Below are 19,809 nucleotides of genomic sequence, written 5' to 3'. Positions count from 1 at the left end.
CATATATTATATATTGTAATTTTTCCATGCCAACAATCACAATTTTGTGCTGTATAATACATGTAAAATGACAGGTACAGGTATACACCTACTTTTTACACCTTGCAACAATAAAAAGAAACAATCACCAACTTAGTGCCGCCCCTGTGACATCAGCGATACTGTACATAAATTCTCACAGAATTAATATTGCCACACTCACTGATCGCGATCAGAATTAACTCTTATACTAACTATTGTGCTTTCAGAAATCATGTACTTCAATGATGGATAGATCCAGCTTATACGGATGCAATAACATGCTTACTGCTGTTGCAGCAAAAGATGTCCGCGGACCTAAAACTACCTGAAACCCTCGAAAACAAAAAGAATATAGTGAGGAAAGAAAAGAAAGCAGCAAAAGTGAAGAACTCGGGAACGTTGAGGAGAAAGAAGATGATGACCAAAACCCTTGTCATTTATGTACCCAGGAAACCTGCTTCTGCACCAGGTATCTGTACCCCAAACCCCATCGTTCCTAGCTCCAGACCCTTCTCACCTCACGCTCAGCCCAACTTTTGGACACTGTTCACTTTTCCCCAGACACTGCTCGCCTGAATTCAGATACAGAGGTACGCGTACTAACTCCCACCAAAGTACAGTGCTTTGTGTGTCTCTATTCTATTCTAGGCCTACAACAGCAGCAGAGAGCAAGACATCTGGAAGAACCCTCTCACCCTGTCTCCATGCCATACCCAGATGCTACACAACATCCCAGATGAAGAGGAAATTGCGGCTACAAACCATGGTGATACAGGTACAGATCTGCAGGAAAGTGGCATCCCAGAACAGTTAGCTGTGCCTGCTTTCCAAAGCACACCTTTGGCTCCGAGGGCTGCAAAGACCTGAGATGATCCATGGAGATGCACTAGATGACATCCAGCTTCATGTAATACCAGGGAAAATTTTGGAAAGATATGTTGCAGACAACAGAGGACAGTCGATTTGCATAGCTAATCTTCCAACACCATGAGCCTTTTCAATTTTATGCACAGTGGTACAAAAAAGTAAACTTTGACAACTCCAGGGGTAAGAAGGCTTTTTGAAGACAATTTGAGGAGAGCTATTTTAGAAGAACTAAAGAAGAAATTTAAATGCACTGCTGCACAATTCAAGATTGTGAAACACAATCAATCCACTTTTACGGCATCGCAGGACTGTGGGCTCGAGTAATCAGTGACTGAAACTGATGATTGAAACATGAGATTAGTTAATACAGTGATTTATTTTAGTCATTGTTTTTATCCTTGTTTGTTTTGCATGTTTATCAGGCTGATGATCAACACAATGTTCATGTAGAAAACACATTCCGCGATACTGTAAGATTAGGTAATTCATGCATCTATTTATTTTTTACATAACTATATCATAATTATTTTACAGTTAAACCTGTAAAAGAGACAGAAAGATGTCTGTTGAAGAAAATTATATTATTTCAAAAACTATTTATATTATTTTAGTGATTGTTTAATCCTTGTTTTCCTTTTTTGCAGATTTCAGCAGGCTGATGAACATCAACACCATGTTTGTCTGGGAAATACATCCAGCGATAATGAAGGTAATGTGTGCGTTTCATTCAATTCTCAATACCTGTACTGCGCATGCATTCCCTGCAGTTGCTACATAAAGTTTGCATGCGCAAAAATTCAATGACACATAAGCATTTCAACCAGGTTCCATTGAACACACATGCGCAAAAATTCAATGACACGCATATTTGTTCCTTACCAGTTCTATAATACAGGCATGCATAGAAATTGAATGACACGGTTATGCCTTCCATACAAGTTTATTGGTAGTGCATTCCTTAAACCTTTAACCACACAGCGTAATTCATGCATCTATTTCTTCTTGATTATTAATAAATAATAGTCTCACAATTATTTTACAGGTGAAACTGTACAAGAAGGAATAAAAAGGAATGAAGATGGGGCACACGGATTTCCAAAATAAAGAGATTTATTAAAGCATACACAACCCGACTTGACAAAGACCTTAGGGTCGAAACGTTGTGTATGCTTTAATAAATCTCTTTATTTTGGAAATCCGTGTGCCCCATCTTCATTCCTTTTTGTATGCCGTGGATTGGATGCCGCCGATCGTACATTGATGGGAGCACCGGTAATTGTACCACTCTTTATGATATTGGGGTGTGCAGCATTTACTCTTTGTTATATCATGGAACTGTACAAGAGACAACACGAAGAAGGTTTCAGATGAAGATTGTATTTTTGGAAGTAGATTGTGCTATTTCCCAAAATCTTTGTTATGTATCTCTAAGCTCTAATTTACTCTAATAAAAATGTGATACTTTAAAAATACTTTAGTCATCTGAAGTTTTTAGGTGAATAAGTGGCAGGTTACATTGAAATAAATAGGATATCATAAATCATGTGAAAGGAACAGGAATAAGGGATGGGTTACATTGCATTTAGATTAAAGACACACACTTGCACACTAGTGTCGCGTATCATCATTGAAGAATGCTACGACTGAGGCTAAAACTGAATTTGTTTTCGTTCGCGGTTTATTCACGCATTCAATTAGCAAAATGAAAATAATTGCATGGGATTTTTGTGGCGATAGAGGGGTTAATGAGGCCCTTAATAAAGGCATTATACCCGGCTGATTAACCCTAAATCGCATTGGGACTTAAGGGGTTAACTGTATGTGCACCACACTGATATGTTTCCCCCTACACCATCTTTCTTGTCCCCATTTTGCAGCTTATTCCCTAGCTGCAGTAATAGGAATGTATACAAACTGTGCCAATTGGTTTTGAGACACAAGAGGGAGCTGTGAGCGCTAAACCAAGCGCTGATTGAAGACGCGTGGCTATGTATGAGTGGCCGCGTTGAAAGTATAGGGATCACTTTCTAAGCTTTCGACCTCGCAACCGCAAGGTTAAGTGAGTAAGTGGCTTGCGGTCCAGCTGAAGTGGTTTCTGTCAAAATGTATCCGCTACCTTGTTAGCTTCATAACTTGAAAGAGGGAAAGTCAATTGACGTGAGAATTGGGTTAAACCGCAAAACCACATCATAGCCCGTTCAATTAAGCTAACTCGCGAACGTAATAAGATAGCACTCTAATTTTTGGAGTGCAGTGAGGGATAAAGAAACCATATACATACATATAAAGTTTATAGCAGTAGCACAAGCAGAACATACTGTATTAAAAAACTGTGTTATACTGTTGGTTTTAAATGTGAAGACAGGAAAACTTTTTTTCTGTGAGCCCGGGAAAAATCCTTTAGCATGCAAATATGCTAAGGGTGAATGAACTGAGGGATTTCTCAACTCCGTGTTTCAGAGAGGGTGCCTCAATGTCTATGAGAAGTCTGGAGTTGAAAAGCATCAGCAATCCTAGGTGTTTGGAGGGCCGGGATATTGTGAGTGCCAGATACCGGTGTAAAGTATGGGTACTTCACACTTGGTGGCCAGACTCAGTGTTGCCAGGTAAGGGGCTGACCCCGGTTTGCTAAGGAGCTCAGGTGTGAAGTTGACACATGCTCCGTGCAATCCGTGAGGCAGCTCCTTCCCCTTCTGCGAAGTACTGGCAAGTCGGGGATATGTAGGGAAAATATTCCCATGGCCGGGATTGGGTACATATGTTAAGTATAGGACCCTGAACCCTATAAAAATGCCTGCAGCCCAGTCCCAGTCAGATTCACCTGATTTTAACAACGATTTGACCAAGTTCAGCGTCTGCGATTCCGGAGTGTGCGGGGTTAATAATATCGTAACCAAGGATCATCCCCCTCTTCTGGAATTCTTTAGAGCTAAGGGTTCCCGAACTAACCCTCTAAGGACTGAACAAACTTTTTCCTGTTGACTGAGATATAGGTCTGGCAAGTTGCGCCCTAGCCAGGAACAACTACATGTATCCTTTTGCGCATCCACTTGCAGGGGTGCCCAGAGACTTTGTTTTGTTCCAAGGACATTTGTTTTAATTTCCCCATCCCAGTAAGTGTTTTATTGAGTGTATATTGTGAAGATTTGTGTGTCTGTCTGAAAAGAAATAAATTACAATTTATTTTACCCAACTTGTGTGCTCAGGGCAGAATCCCGGTATTAATTTGTGTATATAAGTCTTGACAATTTTGACTTAGTTTCTCTTGGACACAGGGACAGCAAGTCTGGCTACATCCAGAGATGGTAAAATAGTATATTTAATTTCAAGGTTTATAAATGTTCCACATTGACAACATCACAGTTTATTTCTGTTTGGATGGGAAAGATTAAGATTACATGAAAGTATACAGTATATATAGCACATTCCAGCCAGGGTTCTCAATGTCTCTTAGAGATATTTGGGAACTAGCTAAAAGGAATAGCTAATGTCCTATGACCTGGGTTAGCAAGACCTTATGTCCCAAATAAATAACACTGCACACAATATGAAGAACATATATATCAGGATGTCTGGTGGTGCGTCCTTCCTCCTTGGCAACATCCTTTTAAAACTGGTCACTACGTTTTCTTTGTAAATAATTAGCCAGATCTTTGTAATAAGATAATATTCCGTTAAGGAATAGTAAGAGAAAACTTAGCTAAAAGGGTTATTCGGTCCTGAACATACATACTGTAGATACCAGACAGGGTGATTGACTATCTACTTACGATACTACAAAGTGGATCGTGATATTGTCTTTTACAGGCTGGTATTTGATATTCTATTGAATCTTCGTGCTGCACAGTGATAACTTACATTTTAGGATGTATGTATGCCTCTTATTTGCTAATGTCTTGTAACGGCAAATGAGGTTAAGCGCACTTACACTGCCAGCTGTACCAAGTGAACTCTATGGACGTGCTGAAATGTAGTATTGGGTAATTGAACAAAAATAAACTGTAATGATGAGTTTCACTTGAACAACTAAGCTAAAAAACATTTAAGCCTTTTAGGTACTGTAGTAAATGTGGGTCAAAGTTACTATATTTTTCTCTCTGGCATCGAAGCGTACATTAAATATATTTTTTTCTAAATGGAATTTATTCCTCCCAATATTACGTTATATTATATGATATTAACAGTGTTATGTGTTAAACTTCATGGCAGCTCTTTGTGAGGATGAAGGTTAAATATATTCAATCCAATCTATTGCTTTGGAAATATATCCTGTTTTTCCCATTCTAAATACCATCTATTTTGATCTGAATGCAATCTCTCCGGGGCTATGGCTCAGTTGTCTGTATTATCCCCCACAGAGTGTTTATGCTGTGCTGCTGAACAGTCTTGTTATCAAGTGGGCATCATTAACTCCCTCTGTGAATTCATCACAGTCCCTGCATAATGCTCACACAATTCATTCAGCACTATTCTTTTGCAGGTATATGCACTGTTAATTATACAACAATAGTTATAGCAGACAGTTACATGAGATTAATGCAGAACCTTTATTTTACGCATAGTATTTTCTCATAATATGTCATGGAAATTTGTGGTAGAAATTAAATATTGCTGATTAATAGAATTGACAAGGCTAAAAGGTAAACCATTTTAGTCACTGTAATAATAAAAAAAGGGGAGTGTGTGCTGTACACACGCATTGTAAGTGAAACTTCATTGTGCGTTGTCAGTGACATTGTAAGCTGTGATGTGCTACCCATGGGCTGGTGATGGTGGTAAAGACTTTTGCACATGCGCAGTGTATTAGGCAGTGAATTCCGCATGTGCATGATGTGTAAAGTAGATGATGTGCATGCGCAAGTGAAGTCGACATTTCAGTAGTAATGGACTTGCCGAAGGAATGGTGTGCATGCGTCGTGAGTGCTGGATATTATCCAATGGTGCCGCGATCACGAGTGCATGTTTTCCAGCACTGACTTGTGTGCTCGTGCACGTACCCTGCATCTGCGCATGCGTGATTGACACTTTGTGCCGTGCGTGCTCGTGCATGCACTTAACATCATATCTGTTCCACTTTCGCATCTCCACGATGCAGGTTTGTACTATCAAAATTTTGTACATGCCACTAAAGAAGTTTCACTTCAAAAAAACAACTGTCTGTTGGACATTTTCTGCTAAATTATAAGAGACAAATTTGATGTAGACATTACCTAATAGATGTATTCTTTGAAAATAGACTGCTCTTGGAAAAAAAACAAAAAAACACTGAGTCATTGAAGAAGCTAGTGGTGCATTGCAATTTCTAACCACCAAGCACCAGTTCCTTGAGGCTGATTAATCGACAGTGAAAGAGATTGAAATAGAAGCAGAATGATCAGGCATTATCAAGACATTCAAAACTGTCTTTTTGTCATGTGCAGTGTTAGTTATTGTTTCTGTAAGTCATTGAAACTGATCCCATTAGATATCACGGGCGATAATTACTAAACAGTGATCTGGACCACACAGAATGGCTCGGTATATGACGGCGGCATGCCACAGTATTACCAAGCCATTTTACTAATTCCATGCTGTGTCTTGTGGATATAGCTGTAAGGTGCCTTGGCATCACACAGTGGGGGATATCCAAAAAGTTTAATTAGGCTATTTAACCTGATGTTAACGTAAAGTAACATTAGGTTAATTATAACACCTATGCACTAAGACAAATAACATAACGTTAACCCAGTTATGCTCCTTAAATAATTGATGGTTATGTTTGGCTATGTTTTTTCAGTCTCTCTCCCCTTCCCACACTCTCTGCCTTCCCCTCCATATTTCCATGTCTGAAGGGAGATAATGCCACCTTTAGGTAAGACAGGTGTAATGTGAGTCATGGTAATCTAATGCAAGCAGTGGTAATTTAACATGGCTTTAACCCTATTCTAATGAAATAAACAACGGCCGTTCTTTTTGAATATAATTAGCTTAGTGGTTTGACACTAAACTCAAGGAAAATAATGTCTGTTGCCTATTTAGGTAACATCACGATATTTGCCCTGATTTAACGAAGCTCTGTCTCAGTGTCTGTATCGTCTTTGTCTTCTAAAATTACCGCCAAACTGCCACCGTAGAAGTCCATAAGCCACAAGGTTGCAGATAGAACTTTATACAGGTCATTATACTGCATTGAGTGCCAGTAAGTGACCTTAACTTCTGATAATGACAAAACCAGAAGAACAGCAAGGCAAGTAATCTGGATAATATCCAAGCGCAAACCTAGACTATGATTAATTGCATTTCTGGTAAAAAAGTGCTTATTCTGTTTCAAGAAGCCATGAACAACTACAGTATGACAACAGTTGGCAATGAAGCAGAAAATACCGCAACTAATGTAAAATGCTGTGTGGTGAATTAAAAACAGAAGGTATGCCTAATGACTTCATTTATTTATGTCATGAGTCTCTATATCATCATTTATGACCTATGGTTGCTATGTCCTTAAATTTCAAGCGAACATTTACTTTGTAGCATGATGTTACAAAAAGACCAATAAACCATATGCCCAGGACATACTTGAAAACGAGAGGTAACACAATGTATTTTTTCCTTGTAAAATATTTAATACATAAATATTTTTACTAGATTATTACAATGTTTTGTATACATTATTTTCATGCCAACCTACCTTTTATTACAATAAATAAAGCCAACAACTTTTTCATTTTCACTCACTCACAAGCACTCTAATACATGTTGGCTGAGGATATCCTAATGTATAGTGCCATGATACCCACATTGTGATGAATCAAGCTCTCACCGATATTTTCTTTGTGAATGACCTCTCAAACAATGCGAAATGTGATAGCCAAAATAACACTACAACCATGTATTTTGTAACATTTTAGCCTTGGAATACCATAGTTTTTAATTTCTTTATCTTATACAGGTGTCAGCATCTGAGCAGTGCAAGTAGTACTGGGCTGAGATCAATTGCAAATAACAAAATTAAACAATATTGGGATGTGTGTTATGGGGGCCCCGAGAAATGTGTGATGGGGTACCTGTCTGGTTGTAACGGGTGCTCACCACAAACAGGACAGGACCATGAGGCTGAGGTGGGGATGTTCGTGTACACCGATCTCCAGCCGCGAGAGTGCGTTCGGAGTGCAGAGTGATAGTCATATAGCCAGGTCAGAGTTGGAGAAGTTATAATAGTCGTGATACTCGCCTTGGTCAGGGGTTGGAGAAGTTGGGTCGGATTGTCATAGAGGGTAGCCGGGTCCAGATGCAAGCCGAGGTCAAGGAAGGGAGAAGTCAGGGGTCCAGGTACAAGCCAAGGTCAAAACACAGAGACAAGACAGGATCAAAATTCACAAGGCAACAGGACAAGGCAGCAGGATGCTTGGGGTAAGCACTACATTCAGCAATGAAGAATAAGGCCTCGGACATGCTTACCGCTGGCATGCTGATGCACGCTGAGGCTTAGGGAAAGCGGGTGCTTTCCCTGGCCTTGCGGTTGCTTGTCCTGCTCGCCATAAGGGGGCATGCCGGGGGCGGGCACGTCACTGGCCAGGGGCGGGCCAATGACGTCACGGAGCTGGTTTGCCCTCATTGGGCGAACCGCTCACGTGACCGGCCTGTCGCGGTGGCAAGCGGGGGAATTTAAAATTCTCCTAAGACCTGCGCTACCGCAAGCGCGCGGAAGCGCAGGTGAGCAACTACTAAAGCTGCTCTAATTGCGGCTGTAGGGGCTCAGTGCTGAGCGGGAGCGCGCGTCAGCGAGCTTCCGCCAGCAAGCAGCCAACATGGCCGAGGCCTTATGCTCATTCAATTTGCCAGAGGGCTGGCTGAGCACATAAAGGGCAGGTAGCCAATGAGCAGCCAGCAAGCAGCTGCCACAAATTAGCTTCAACCGCCCACTAGTACAAGCGCCCAATACTAGTCAGGAGGCGGAGTGAGCCGCAGGTGCAGGTGATCCTGGGTTAGTGCAGAGTTTAGGGATTAACCCCTCACGTGATCTTCTTAGGGCGGCGCCTGCGTGTGATTTCCTGCACGTGGGTGCGTCACCTGTGTCGTCACCGGACGTGATGCTGGAGTGTATTTTTGGACTCCAGGCATGTGTGTCTGTAGATTTAATGTATGTGCTATGGCTATCATGGTGCAATAACCATGAATTATGTTAATTTCCACGTTTATAATTGGTTCACGCTTATATCAATAGTCTAAGTAGAGAGGTATTTAAACACTAGCCTATAGCAATTAAATTCTCCTGAAGAAACCTCGGATGAGGAGAAACGCGTTTAGTGATACCAAGAGGGAAGCCCCTCACAGCACCACCTGTCCATCCTGAACCACCGTGAGAGTTCCCGTGAACCCGGATGTGCGGGAGACGAGAGGTGATCGCTCAGTATACCGAGTAAAGAGACTGTTCTGGGACCTCCGTCGGCGGCGTAGATCATAGATCAAACTGCACAATTTATATTGAGTGGGTTTTGCAATATTTTAATGCAGATAAAAGTTTGCATTACAGTCTATATGTAGGAGGACGTGCGCAGAGGTATGCAAGGGAGACTTGTTAAGGTGAAATTAAATAAAGCTTTTATTGCGCCTGTTCCTTTAACATAAGAAAAAACATCCAAACATATTCAAAAAAGGGATCAAACAACGCTTCTGTTCCACTTGGGAGTATTTCAAGTGAAACCTATGCAGTCCACAACTCCCTTTAGATAAGCATGTCTCCCAGCCCCAAACATATATCTTGATATGTGCAGATATACCAAAAGTTTTATCTGTTTCTTGTAGTTGGAGGGAAAATCTTCTCTGTTCCTGGGTTGCTGCCTTTTTCCTCAGGCTATGTCAGCATTCAGGTTTAGAGGTTCTTTCCCCTGTGTCTTGTTGAATTAAGGTTGAGCAGCATCCTACTAAGTTGTTTATATTTATTTGCACTTATAATTTCCACTTTGGATAATCACCAAACACTACAGGATTTATTTAAATCACTTGTAAAATAAGATTCACTTTATTGTATGGTATCCTCACTCACAGTATCACGATTTAGATTTGAGCGCTATTGGATAACACACTTTTTCATCACTAGCTATAAAGACAGTGATTAAACATGTGGCCCAACAGGTGGAGATGAAAGGAAAGGAGGTGAGGCCAAAAATGGCTCAGGAAATGTTGATATGTTCTGCTGTTTTGGAGTTCATACCCCATGCTACTGTGGCTCTTCAACAAGAAGGAAACAGCCAAATGGTCACACTGACTTTGGAGTCAGTACTAACTCCTCCTGTGCCATCTGTGCCACAGCAAATGTTTCCTCTTAGAGCCGGCAGGAGGCAATTTGGCATCCAGACAGGCAACTCACTGAGGACATCCTGCTGTCCCAGCAACAGCTATTCAACAGTACAAGCATACCCCGCATTAACGTACGCAATGGGGCTAGAGCATATATGTAAAGCGAAAATGTACTTAAAGCAAAGCATTACCTTTTTCCACTTATTGATTCAATCGTCATATACGTGCATAACGAATGTAATGTAAATAACGCATTTGTAACAGGCTCTATAGTCTCCCCGCCTGCGCACAGCTTCGGTACAGGTAGGGAGCCGGTAGTGCTGTTCAGGACGTGCTGACAGGCGCATGTGCGAGCTGCCATTTGCCTATTGGGCGATATGTCCTTACTCGCGAGTGTACTTAAAATGAGTCCTTAAACCGGGGTATGCCTGTACACATAAATGCTGGGTGTAATACTGTATGGAAGGGAAAAGGACATTATCTCACAACCAAGTCCATGTTACTCCCCTGTCCAGCTGTTGCTTATGTCAGTAAGATGTTGGAAACAACACTGGAATCAATGGTTCAAAAGATGCTCCATACACATGAACATCTGTGTGACATTGTTGCATCTCTTGAAGTATTGGTGACTGTGACAGAGCCACAGAACCATCCAGTCACATCCCTTGCCACCCATTCGACCACCTCTGGCATTCAGTGTCTCGGAGAAAGGGAAATCTGGAGCACAAATATTCTCCAAGGGTATATCAAATACAAACAGCAAAAAATATATATAGTGTAACACTCTTTAAATCTCTTCTAGTACCATAGAACAGATAAGTATTTCACTCGTGTTATATGAGAAAAGCAGGCAGTGTGGTTGTTAAAGTAACCAACGTATAGATGAGTCTTGGGCCTTGGCACCCCCAACAATGTGAACACAGTCACATTATTGTTCTTTGATTTATTAATAATATTAATATTTCACACACTAATGTATTTTCTGAACGCCCCAGTAGAAATCTTGATGACATGACAAGGTGTGGAACATATAGAAGATATAGAGGATGGACTACTTTCACCAGGACCAGAATTTTTAAGCAACCTACATCTAAATTAGATGATCTCACATTCTTGGGAGCCTGGAATACAATCATAGACGGGTGTTTTGCAGATTTGATGAGGTTACTGATTAAACAACATCAGAAGTGTTTAAAAGATTTGGATATTTCTTTTAATGGAAAGGGAGGGTACCCCCTAAGGAGTAAGTGTGTACCCCGCACAGACACCCAGGAGGGTCAAAGAGTATTACACAGATACAGTCAAACTCCACTACAATAGATGATAAAGGGGTGATGCTGACTGGGAGTGAATAATGTAGTGACCGGAGTAGAAAGAGCTCCCTATTGTGTCACACTGAAGAGACACCCTTAACGAGCTTAAAAATAATTTTATTATCACATTAAATTAAAATATACATGTACAATTATAATTCAATAGTATAATTGTGATTTACGACTAAGTTAGTAGCTGATTTCATAACCAATATTAGCGTCCAGATCAAGCACCCCGACGTCTCTCCTCATTTTAAATTATTTTAACAATATCTTTTGGTTCATGTTTTTGCTATCTCCACTACATGTATATTTGAATTTACTGTATTGTGTTAATAAAATTATGTTTAAGCTCGTTAAGGGGTGTCTTTTTAGTGCGACACAATAGGAAGCTCTCTCTACTCCGTTCACTACTTATTTTAACGATCTACAAATTAAATTGTCACCATTTGAATCAACATCTGAGTAGATTAAACTTGATTTCAATTTACAATATAAATTGAAACAATTTGAAAAAAATATAATTGCTGTGAAACAATCTAAGTGTAAAATTGCTGACTGCAAAACAGGATACGAAAACGCAGGGCAGAGGTAGGGAGTGGTACACCGACCTTAGCCTGGGATCTGAGGCCTGAGAGGTAGGGGTAGTCAAGTCCAATTCCGGGGTCGAGGCAGGCGGCAGGCGGGGGTGGTCAGGTCCAGGCAGAGGTCAAGCACAATCAGGTAAACACAGAGGTAAAGACAGGGCTCAGGCAGAACAAGGTAACAAGTACTTTGCACGAGCACTGACAGGGAGCAACTGCCTGCTATGTAAAGACCAGAAGCAGCTGCTGGCAATGAGGGCCAGACGGAGACTGACTTCCTGTCAGGAAGAAGCAGGAATTGCCAGGAAGCAAGATGGCCACGGTAGCTTCAGTGAGGGAGAGAGGTCACTTCCTAGCCATCTAGCCAGGTATCGAGACGGATCCCTTATACTAAATTTCACAGAGATTAGAAGGATTATGAGACTGGGAAAATTAGAGACTGGACTAAATCAGAAAATTTTAATTCCCATGCACTTCCCCATTCCTTTAGCAATAGAGATCATTCTAAGGATAAAGGTAAGGGTCATTATAAGAAAAGAAGAGATAGCTCTCTACATGACCATCAATGTAGAAAAAAACCCTCCTTTCAACATTTTCATCGGAGTCCCCCAATATAAGGGGAAATGCTTTTAGAATACATGTAGACTTTCTAGCAGGGCCTATAGTCCTAATGAGAATCAAGAACTTCCTGAACCTCATACATTTTATCTATCATTACCTAGGGTGGATGAGAGAGAGAATTCCCCTCATCTGATCTCAACCACATTAATTTCAGCCCCGGCGACCACCTGCTTCCCGAGTTATAGGCCCCAGTATGGGGTGCCGGTATCCCCTGTGCTTTTAAATCTCCCACGTCACGTGACGCGGAGAATTTAAACATTGCAGAGATACCGGCACCCCATACCGGTGTTGTTAAAGATAGAGCCTGAGACATATTGGGGTGTTCCTGATAAATAAGAGATAAACCAATTTAAAGCATGTGGTCTATTACCAGAGTACTGAAACTTGTTTAACATAATAGTGTGGTCAACAATATCACGGTCATAAGATTTAATATGATGTCGTAGATGAGAACTATAACAATTTTATTTACATTTACAACACAAACATTTAGCGGAAATCTTCACCGATTCATCTATAAATTATGTGTACATTTAAATGGGTTTATACTTATTCTTTTTGCAGCTTTTAAGCTATGAATGTTCTTCCAGAACTTATTCCACCAACTTAAAGCAGGCAGAAGACATGGTCTGGGTCAGTGGTGCTGCTACTACCACTTAATGAAAAGGGCCTTAAATTTAAATAAACTAATTTTAATGTAAGACATTAACCGTGTCTTCCGGAGCTGCATTGTGTTTAACAGCCAACCAGAAACTTAGTAAGTACTGTACAGCGGTAACTGGAAGGCATGTTGAGGTGCCAGAAGACATTGTCGATTTAGTGAATATTTACCCAAGTGTGTATTTGTAATGGATATTAGTGTATGATCAACTATTTATGGTAACACAGTAAACATTGTTAGTACTAACATTATTAGATAATGTTTTGAAGAATTTGCTTTATGAAATGGATACAGTGACAATCTTATAAAGTAAATGAATGTGTGGGTATAGTAGATTAGTTTGTTTCTGAGCTGTACACCTTATTAGCTGTACAATTCAATACTGTGTAAGACTAAAGTTGTAAGCATTAATACAAAAAGACATCCATGTGGCACTGCTACTGTAGCTGGAACATGGCACTTTGGTACAGACTGTGAAAGAGCATGCTAGTGGGGATTACACGAGCCGTAAGTTGCCAGACCCATGATGGGTTTTATGACTAACGTCATTTCCTCAGAGGGGGGACTCGTGGAAGGAGAGATGTGAAACTTCGAGTCCGCTGCATAAAAGACCTTTCTTTGCAATTTGACTTTTCGTGCTTTTTAAAAAAAAAAAATACTCGATTAAGTGAAAATGGGGCAAATTGAAAGCGAAAATGTGATTTAAATTTACAAACAAAAAACTTATATCGAAAAAACGACATATTGGAGACTTAGGAGAAATTGTGTGAATTGCGTACGGTTTTTGAAAAAAAAAAAGAATATTTGATCGAACTTTCGTGGGTTTGTGAATAATTGGTCAATCAAATGCAATCATCCCCATTACCCTTTCTTACCCGCTGTAAGTGATGTCATATTGGTCTTTTGACGCTTACATATTTGACTATAAAATGCCCAGTCGTTTGAGGTGTTTACATCTGGATAGGATGATTTAAAGTATTAACCAGATAAATCTGTCCTTCTCTATATACTAGGCAAATCTACTTTAGTTTAGAGCCTTAACTGACTTCACCTGGTAATTTCATATTCTGGAGCTGAATGGCATCTGTATTAATAGAATATGTGGTCATTGTTGTATTGTCAGTGTGTGACGTTGATGGTGCTTTATGTAGTATATAAATGCTTGCTAAACAGGTCAGCTTTGTATTATTTCACAGTGATTGCTGGACAGCAGCATAATTATGTGTCTAAGGTGAATTTTCTCTGTGCCAAACATCAGAAACAATTTACTGTATTTAAGAGGAACGTTCATATCAACAAATCCAGCAAATAATTTATACAGTTTGATTAAGCCCTTTGGGGCTTGAGGATCAGAAGCACATTTGAGTACGTTGCCAGCCCCTTAAGCTCTGAAGAGATTAGTGAGAAGTAACTGAAATACTGAGGGAAATAGTTTGTCAGAAAATAAATATTGACTGTCATATTGTCCTTGGTGAAACTATAGCACACTTGAGAGGTACATGCATAGCTGCTTCTATGCATCTATATGTCCTGCACAAGGGCAGCCCGTAAGGGTGCATTAAATCTCTTCTCTATGATGAGAGACATTTATCAAAGTCCTTTGATTGTAACACAGGGATATTTAACAGAACCAGATTTAACAAAGACAAATTCAGTTGCTCTCACAGGTGAGCTGGAATAAGTTGTCTAATAAAAGAATATATTGTTCCTGGAGGCTTTTACAGAGTAACGAAAGCTAATTCTTTATTCTATCTGAACACAAATCATAGAAAAGTGTGCATTTGGTATTAGTATTAGTTATTAGACCAGGTTGTTGCATGCATGTGTACACAATATGTATGAAATAATTTATGATTTACAGCCTTGCACATGCTAATACACCATATTATTTTCACCCTATAAGTGCATCTTAATTTAAAACATTGAATACTTCCAAGAGTTGTTAATATGGCTATGATATTCCTCGTAACAAGTTAAATTGGTTCCTGTCTTGGCTGTGGCAAAGGAGCACAGCCACATAATGTGTTACAGTATGTACCCTTATTATGTGACTGTAACAGGGAATTAACTCTGTCTCTGAAAACAATTAACTAGTCTCCACCTGGTTAAGCAGACCAGTGTAAAAGCTGCCTGTTGTGAACTATCTAGGAGACTCTTGAGCACAAAGGATGACTGTGTGCTAATTTCAAGACAAGGGAACAGACCTCTCTTCCACAGTGCAGCAAACCCAGTAACCTACCAGATGCTGGCCCCTCAATGAACACCCACCCAGACCCAGAGTCTCACCCGAAGGGCCACCTGCTTTGAGGTACCTATTGAGACGTTGCGGTGATAAGCTGGTAAAGGGCTTTTTCTCCCAGCCAAGCAGATAGGGACTGGAGAAGTGAGTTAGCCCTTACACTGGGATAGGCAATTTGTGTACTTGTTTATTTTTGTATGCTGTGCATTGTTTAAAGGGACAGTCTAAATAAAGCCATGTTTTAATTTCCCGCAAAACTGTCTCCCTGTGTGTACCTCTGCACATGTCCCTTACAGTGATATTATGCGGAAACCTTTTTTATATGAGCAGCAATGAAAAAACCCTCAGCTTCCCCTCGTCTCTGGTTCTGGATCTAGTTCACCAATTGAAGAGTTCATTTTTCTGTCTTGTACAGGAGCCATATGTATAGGCTCCTATGTCAGTAGATCCATGACTAGCTGTGATAAATACTGTGAGGATGAGAATGAAAGAGAACTGAACACATGGAGGGTCATAATGAGTCTTAATGTCCGAATATGGACACTACACGTCTAGAGATATTTTCTCACAGAGAACAGCTCCCATAGTTTATACTGGAATGTTTCAATGCAAAGGCTTGGGGCCATGAAAGGAATTCATGTTTTAAATCTATAAATATGCATGTTAGTCTAATAGGATTCTATGGAGAAAAAGTCCCAGAAGGTTTATGAATGGAAATGTAGTTACAGTACATTATGTACAGTATCACTTTGGGAATTTCCTGTGTGCTTGAATAATTGATAATTGCCTCACGTACCTGTAACTGTGAGTATTTGTGTCTTCTACTGAGTTAGAAACATAAAGATCTTGACTTGTCTTTGAAGGGTTGCTTTTGGCTATGAAGAACTGTCATATACATGTAACAGTGTTTCCCCCACCCTATGGGAGATTCTGCCATTACAGCATGTGGGATGCATGCTACTGTACCTGTTGGTAAGCAGGAGGGCTGAGTCGTCCGCCGATGTTTGTGGGGACAGCATGGTTCTCTAGCAGTGCAGCACCTCCATCTGTCGCAGGCTCCAGATGTATGGAGGAGCTCTCCTACGATAGAAACAATCCCCCTCCTTCCCCAGTAAGATCACACACCAGACAGGAGGTATATGATTCAGGAACGGTTTATTCTATTCAGCTAAATGCAGTCACAGCAGGCAATGCCTTATGCAGTCTCTGGTGTTGCATCCAGCTGTAGGATGGTCCCCGGACCTGCACTATGTCAAGGGCCCCAGCAGTAGTCCTTGCTCTACACTCACTCTCTCCCAAGGGGAAGAGGAACAGGGAAGGCCAGTATTCAGGCAACCTGTGTGACCTGCCTCTCTCAAGTGGGGAGAGGCACTGACTACATTTTGGCGGCACTCCCCTTAAGTACAGCTAGGAGGAGGGCACCAGATCTGACCCAGGATTGGGTGAACCCAGGCCTGGTTCCACCTCCCCCCTGTCACTCAAGGGGACGGCTAGGAGTGGGGAAAACCCTTGATAACTACTGGCAGGCCTGCTCTTACCAGGGTTTATTGCCAGTGAGGGCAGACGGGTAGCCAAGAACCAGTTCTGGCTACATAAACTATCTACAGTATCTCCAGCTGGAAAAATTGTATGGCTATGAAGTATAGTGTACTGTTGGTCTCCTGGTGCAAAATGTAAATGTTATTAAAACTGTAAATGTAATACTTAGTAGAAAACTTGACATGCATAATTCTTAAAAGGAATGGTGTAGTAAAGCTTTTCATGTTTTGACAACAACAGATTTAGCTATAGAAACTACATACTTTTTTTCTTTTGAGCAGAGATATAATATTTCCTTTGAGGACATGTATCTCTGCATCATACATTTTCTTTTCTTACATTGGTGGTATTAAGTGTCAAATTGAAAGTAAAGTAACAAGGGTCAAAGATTTAGACTGACAAGCATTGGGTGAAGCTTTGGTCAATTTCTGGGGCATCTTTTTGTTCGCTTGCTTGCTTAATTATTTCAATAACAACTCAAATGTGAATATTTACTAGTGACGTACTGTATGTAGATAAATAAATCATCAGATTTTTTTAACGTGTTATAAGAAATGTTTTACTTTCCATTGTATGAACAATTAACGTTGTTCCAAATATAGTGTCATCAATATTCAAAAGCCACACTTTTTCTCTCTCTTTTTAGCCAGACCCTGCTGGCAGAGATATTGCAATACTTCCATTTCTGGAGCACTGTGAGAATACACACATGACCATTTGGCTTGGAATCGTCTATGCCTACAAAGGGCTTCTTATGGTGAGCCATGCTTTAGTATAAACAATTGCATTTTTGTTGCATACTAATGAAAAAACATGTTTGCAAATAAGCTGAAAATAAGCCTTATTCGGCTTCCTTTTCTTTGGAAGACACAATTGACGTAGTGACTAAAAGTGGAGAATATTTAGGTCAATAGTATTTTGTTGGGTTTTGATCAATTACTTCCTTATATTGTAATCACTATTGCATCCAGATGTTGTTTGTTCGCATGTACTCTACAGTCATTGGAATAGGGGGTTGAGTCTTTGTAAATGAATACTGATATTATTTATTGATACGTTGGTATGCAAACATCCCCTGTTTATCCGTGGAATAAAAAGACAACTCCTAAACTATATGACTTACCTTTCTTCAAACTGAAGTACTTTTTGACAGAGAAATAATGAGACTGACAGTCTCAAACTAGTGCTTCACAACCTGCAGCAACATCTTCATAGATATACTGTAATCCAGGTACATATATCCAGCTTTAAAATATGAACATGAACTTGATCATTACCAGTCCTAGTGCTTTAGTGAGGATAGTATTTACTGACAGATAATGTGATAAATGGTACCCCTTTAATAAGATAAACAAATGTTCAAGGGATAAATCTTTTTGAAATCTGAGAGGGGTAATGTCAATGTTGAACAATTAGCCGGAAAGTGTGTAAACGAGTGGCGGGTGAATATGCTGCATCCTGGTTGTATGCAGACCCTCCCCACTTCACTCACTCCTAAGGCTAATATATGTATAGCCCCCTCCGTTTGTAGACAGGTAACAATAATGTCAGCATTGAAGACAGTCAATACTCACAGCACAGATGAACGATCCAAGTCCCAGAAGATGCGTGCGTCTCCGGATACAAGAAGCAGGTAAGGAGCCCGAACCACCAGGCAGAAGAGAGCACAGCTAATGAAAAAGCAGATACCGGAGTGAAGTGCCAATAAAAAGGTAAAATGTATTCTTTGCAGGGAATCATCAACAGCACAGGCATTGAACAGGAATGATCCTCTTACGCGTTTCGCTCTATTGGTGCGCTTTATCACAGATCTTTGTTGTGCTGTTGATGATTCCCTGCAAAGAATAAATCTTACCTTTTTATCTGCACTTCACTCTGGTAACCGCTTTTTTCACGAACTGTGCTCTCTTCTGCCTGGTTGTGCGAGCTCCTTACCTGAAGTACACTTTGATTCTTTATTGAAGTATGGAGGAGTGTATGCCTTTATAACTCACATAGACAATAACTTTATTGAAGTATGGAGGAGTGTATACCTTTATAACTCACATAGACAATAACTTTATTGAAGTATGGAGGAGTGTATGCCTTTATAACTCACATAGACAATAACTTTATTGAAGAATGGAAGGATTGTATGTCTTTGTAACTCTCAAAGATGTATGCATTTTATGTAACAGTTTGGTTTTGGAACAGGATGCTAACTGGTTAGTGGAGGTTTTGTGAAAAACAAAATATAAACCAAGAAACAGAAAGGGAAGATTAACAATGTACGAAAATAAACAAATTAACAGAATCGTGGATGAAAGGGGATTTTAGAGCTATAATGTAACACATGAAATGGTGAGCAGATATTGTTATTATTATACGTGTTTCAAAAAGGCTTTATTTTGAGTAAGATATACATGTACACATGTATCTGTCTTTGCAGCGGATGAATCCAGTTTGAATCTTCTGAAGTTAATACAGTTTTATTCCTACAGTATGTTATGCAAACGGCTTTTCATATCCAGCCTAAAAGGGATAGAGATGAGAAGGGCATCCCTGGCAGTCATGCTTGATTATGATACAAATACAAAAATAATGTCCCCGGCGCAAACAATGATGATCACAATACCATATCAAAAGACAGTCCTGGATGGAGTGACAGTCCTGATAGTGGTGTAATACACCAACAGATGTAATGAG

At 40.1% G+C, this 19,809-nt stretch overlaps 1 protein-coding gene across 2 annotated transcripts in view; it reads left to right on the top strand.

Annotated features, from left to right (window-relative positions):
• The window catches only part of GABBR2 (gamma-aminobutyric acid type B receptor subunit 2), a 1,005,342-nt gene that overhangs the window by 904,914 nt on the left and 80,619 nt on the right, over nucleotides 1-19,809 (top strand). For both annotated transcript variants that reach the window (XM_075585987.1, XM_075585988.1), the window contains exon 14: nucleotides 17,771-17,881. In XM_075585987.1, the coding sequence (XP_075442102.1) occupies nucleotides 17,771-17,881 (111 nt within the window). The remainder of the gene's footprint in view (nucleotides 1-17,770; nucleotides 17,882-19,809) is intronic.

The sequence above is a fragment of the Ascaphus truei genome, chromosome 2, assembly GCF_040206685.1.
Source record: "Ascaphus truei isolate aAscTru1 chromosome 2, aAscTru1.hap1, whole genome shotgun sequence".
NCBI lineage: Eukaryota > Metazoa > Chordata > Amphibia > Anura > Ascaphidae > Ascaphus > Ascaphus truei.
The sequence above is the reverse complement of the archived record's forward strand: the minus strand, read 5'-3'. Positions and strand labels throughout refer to the sequence as shown.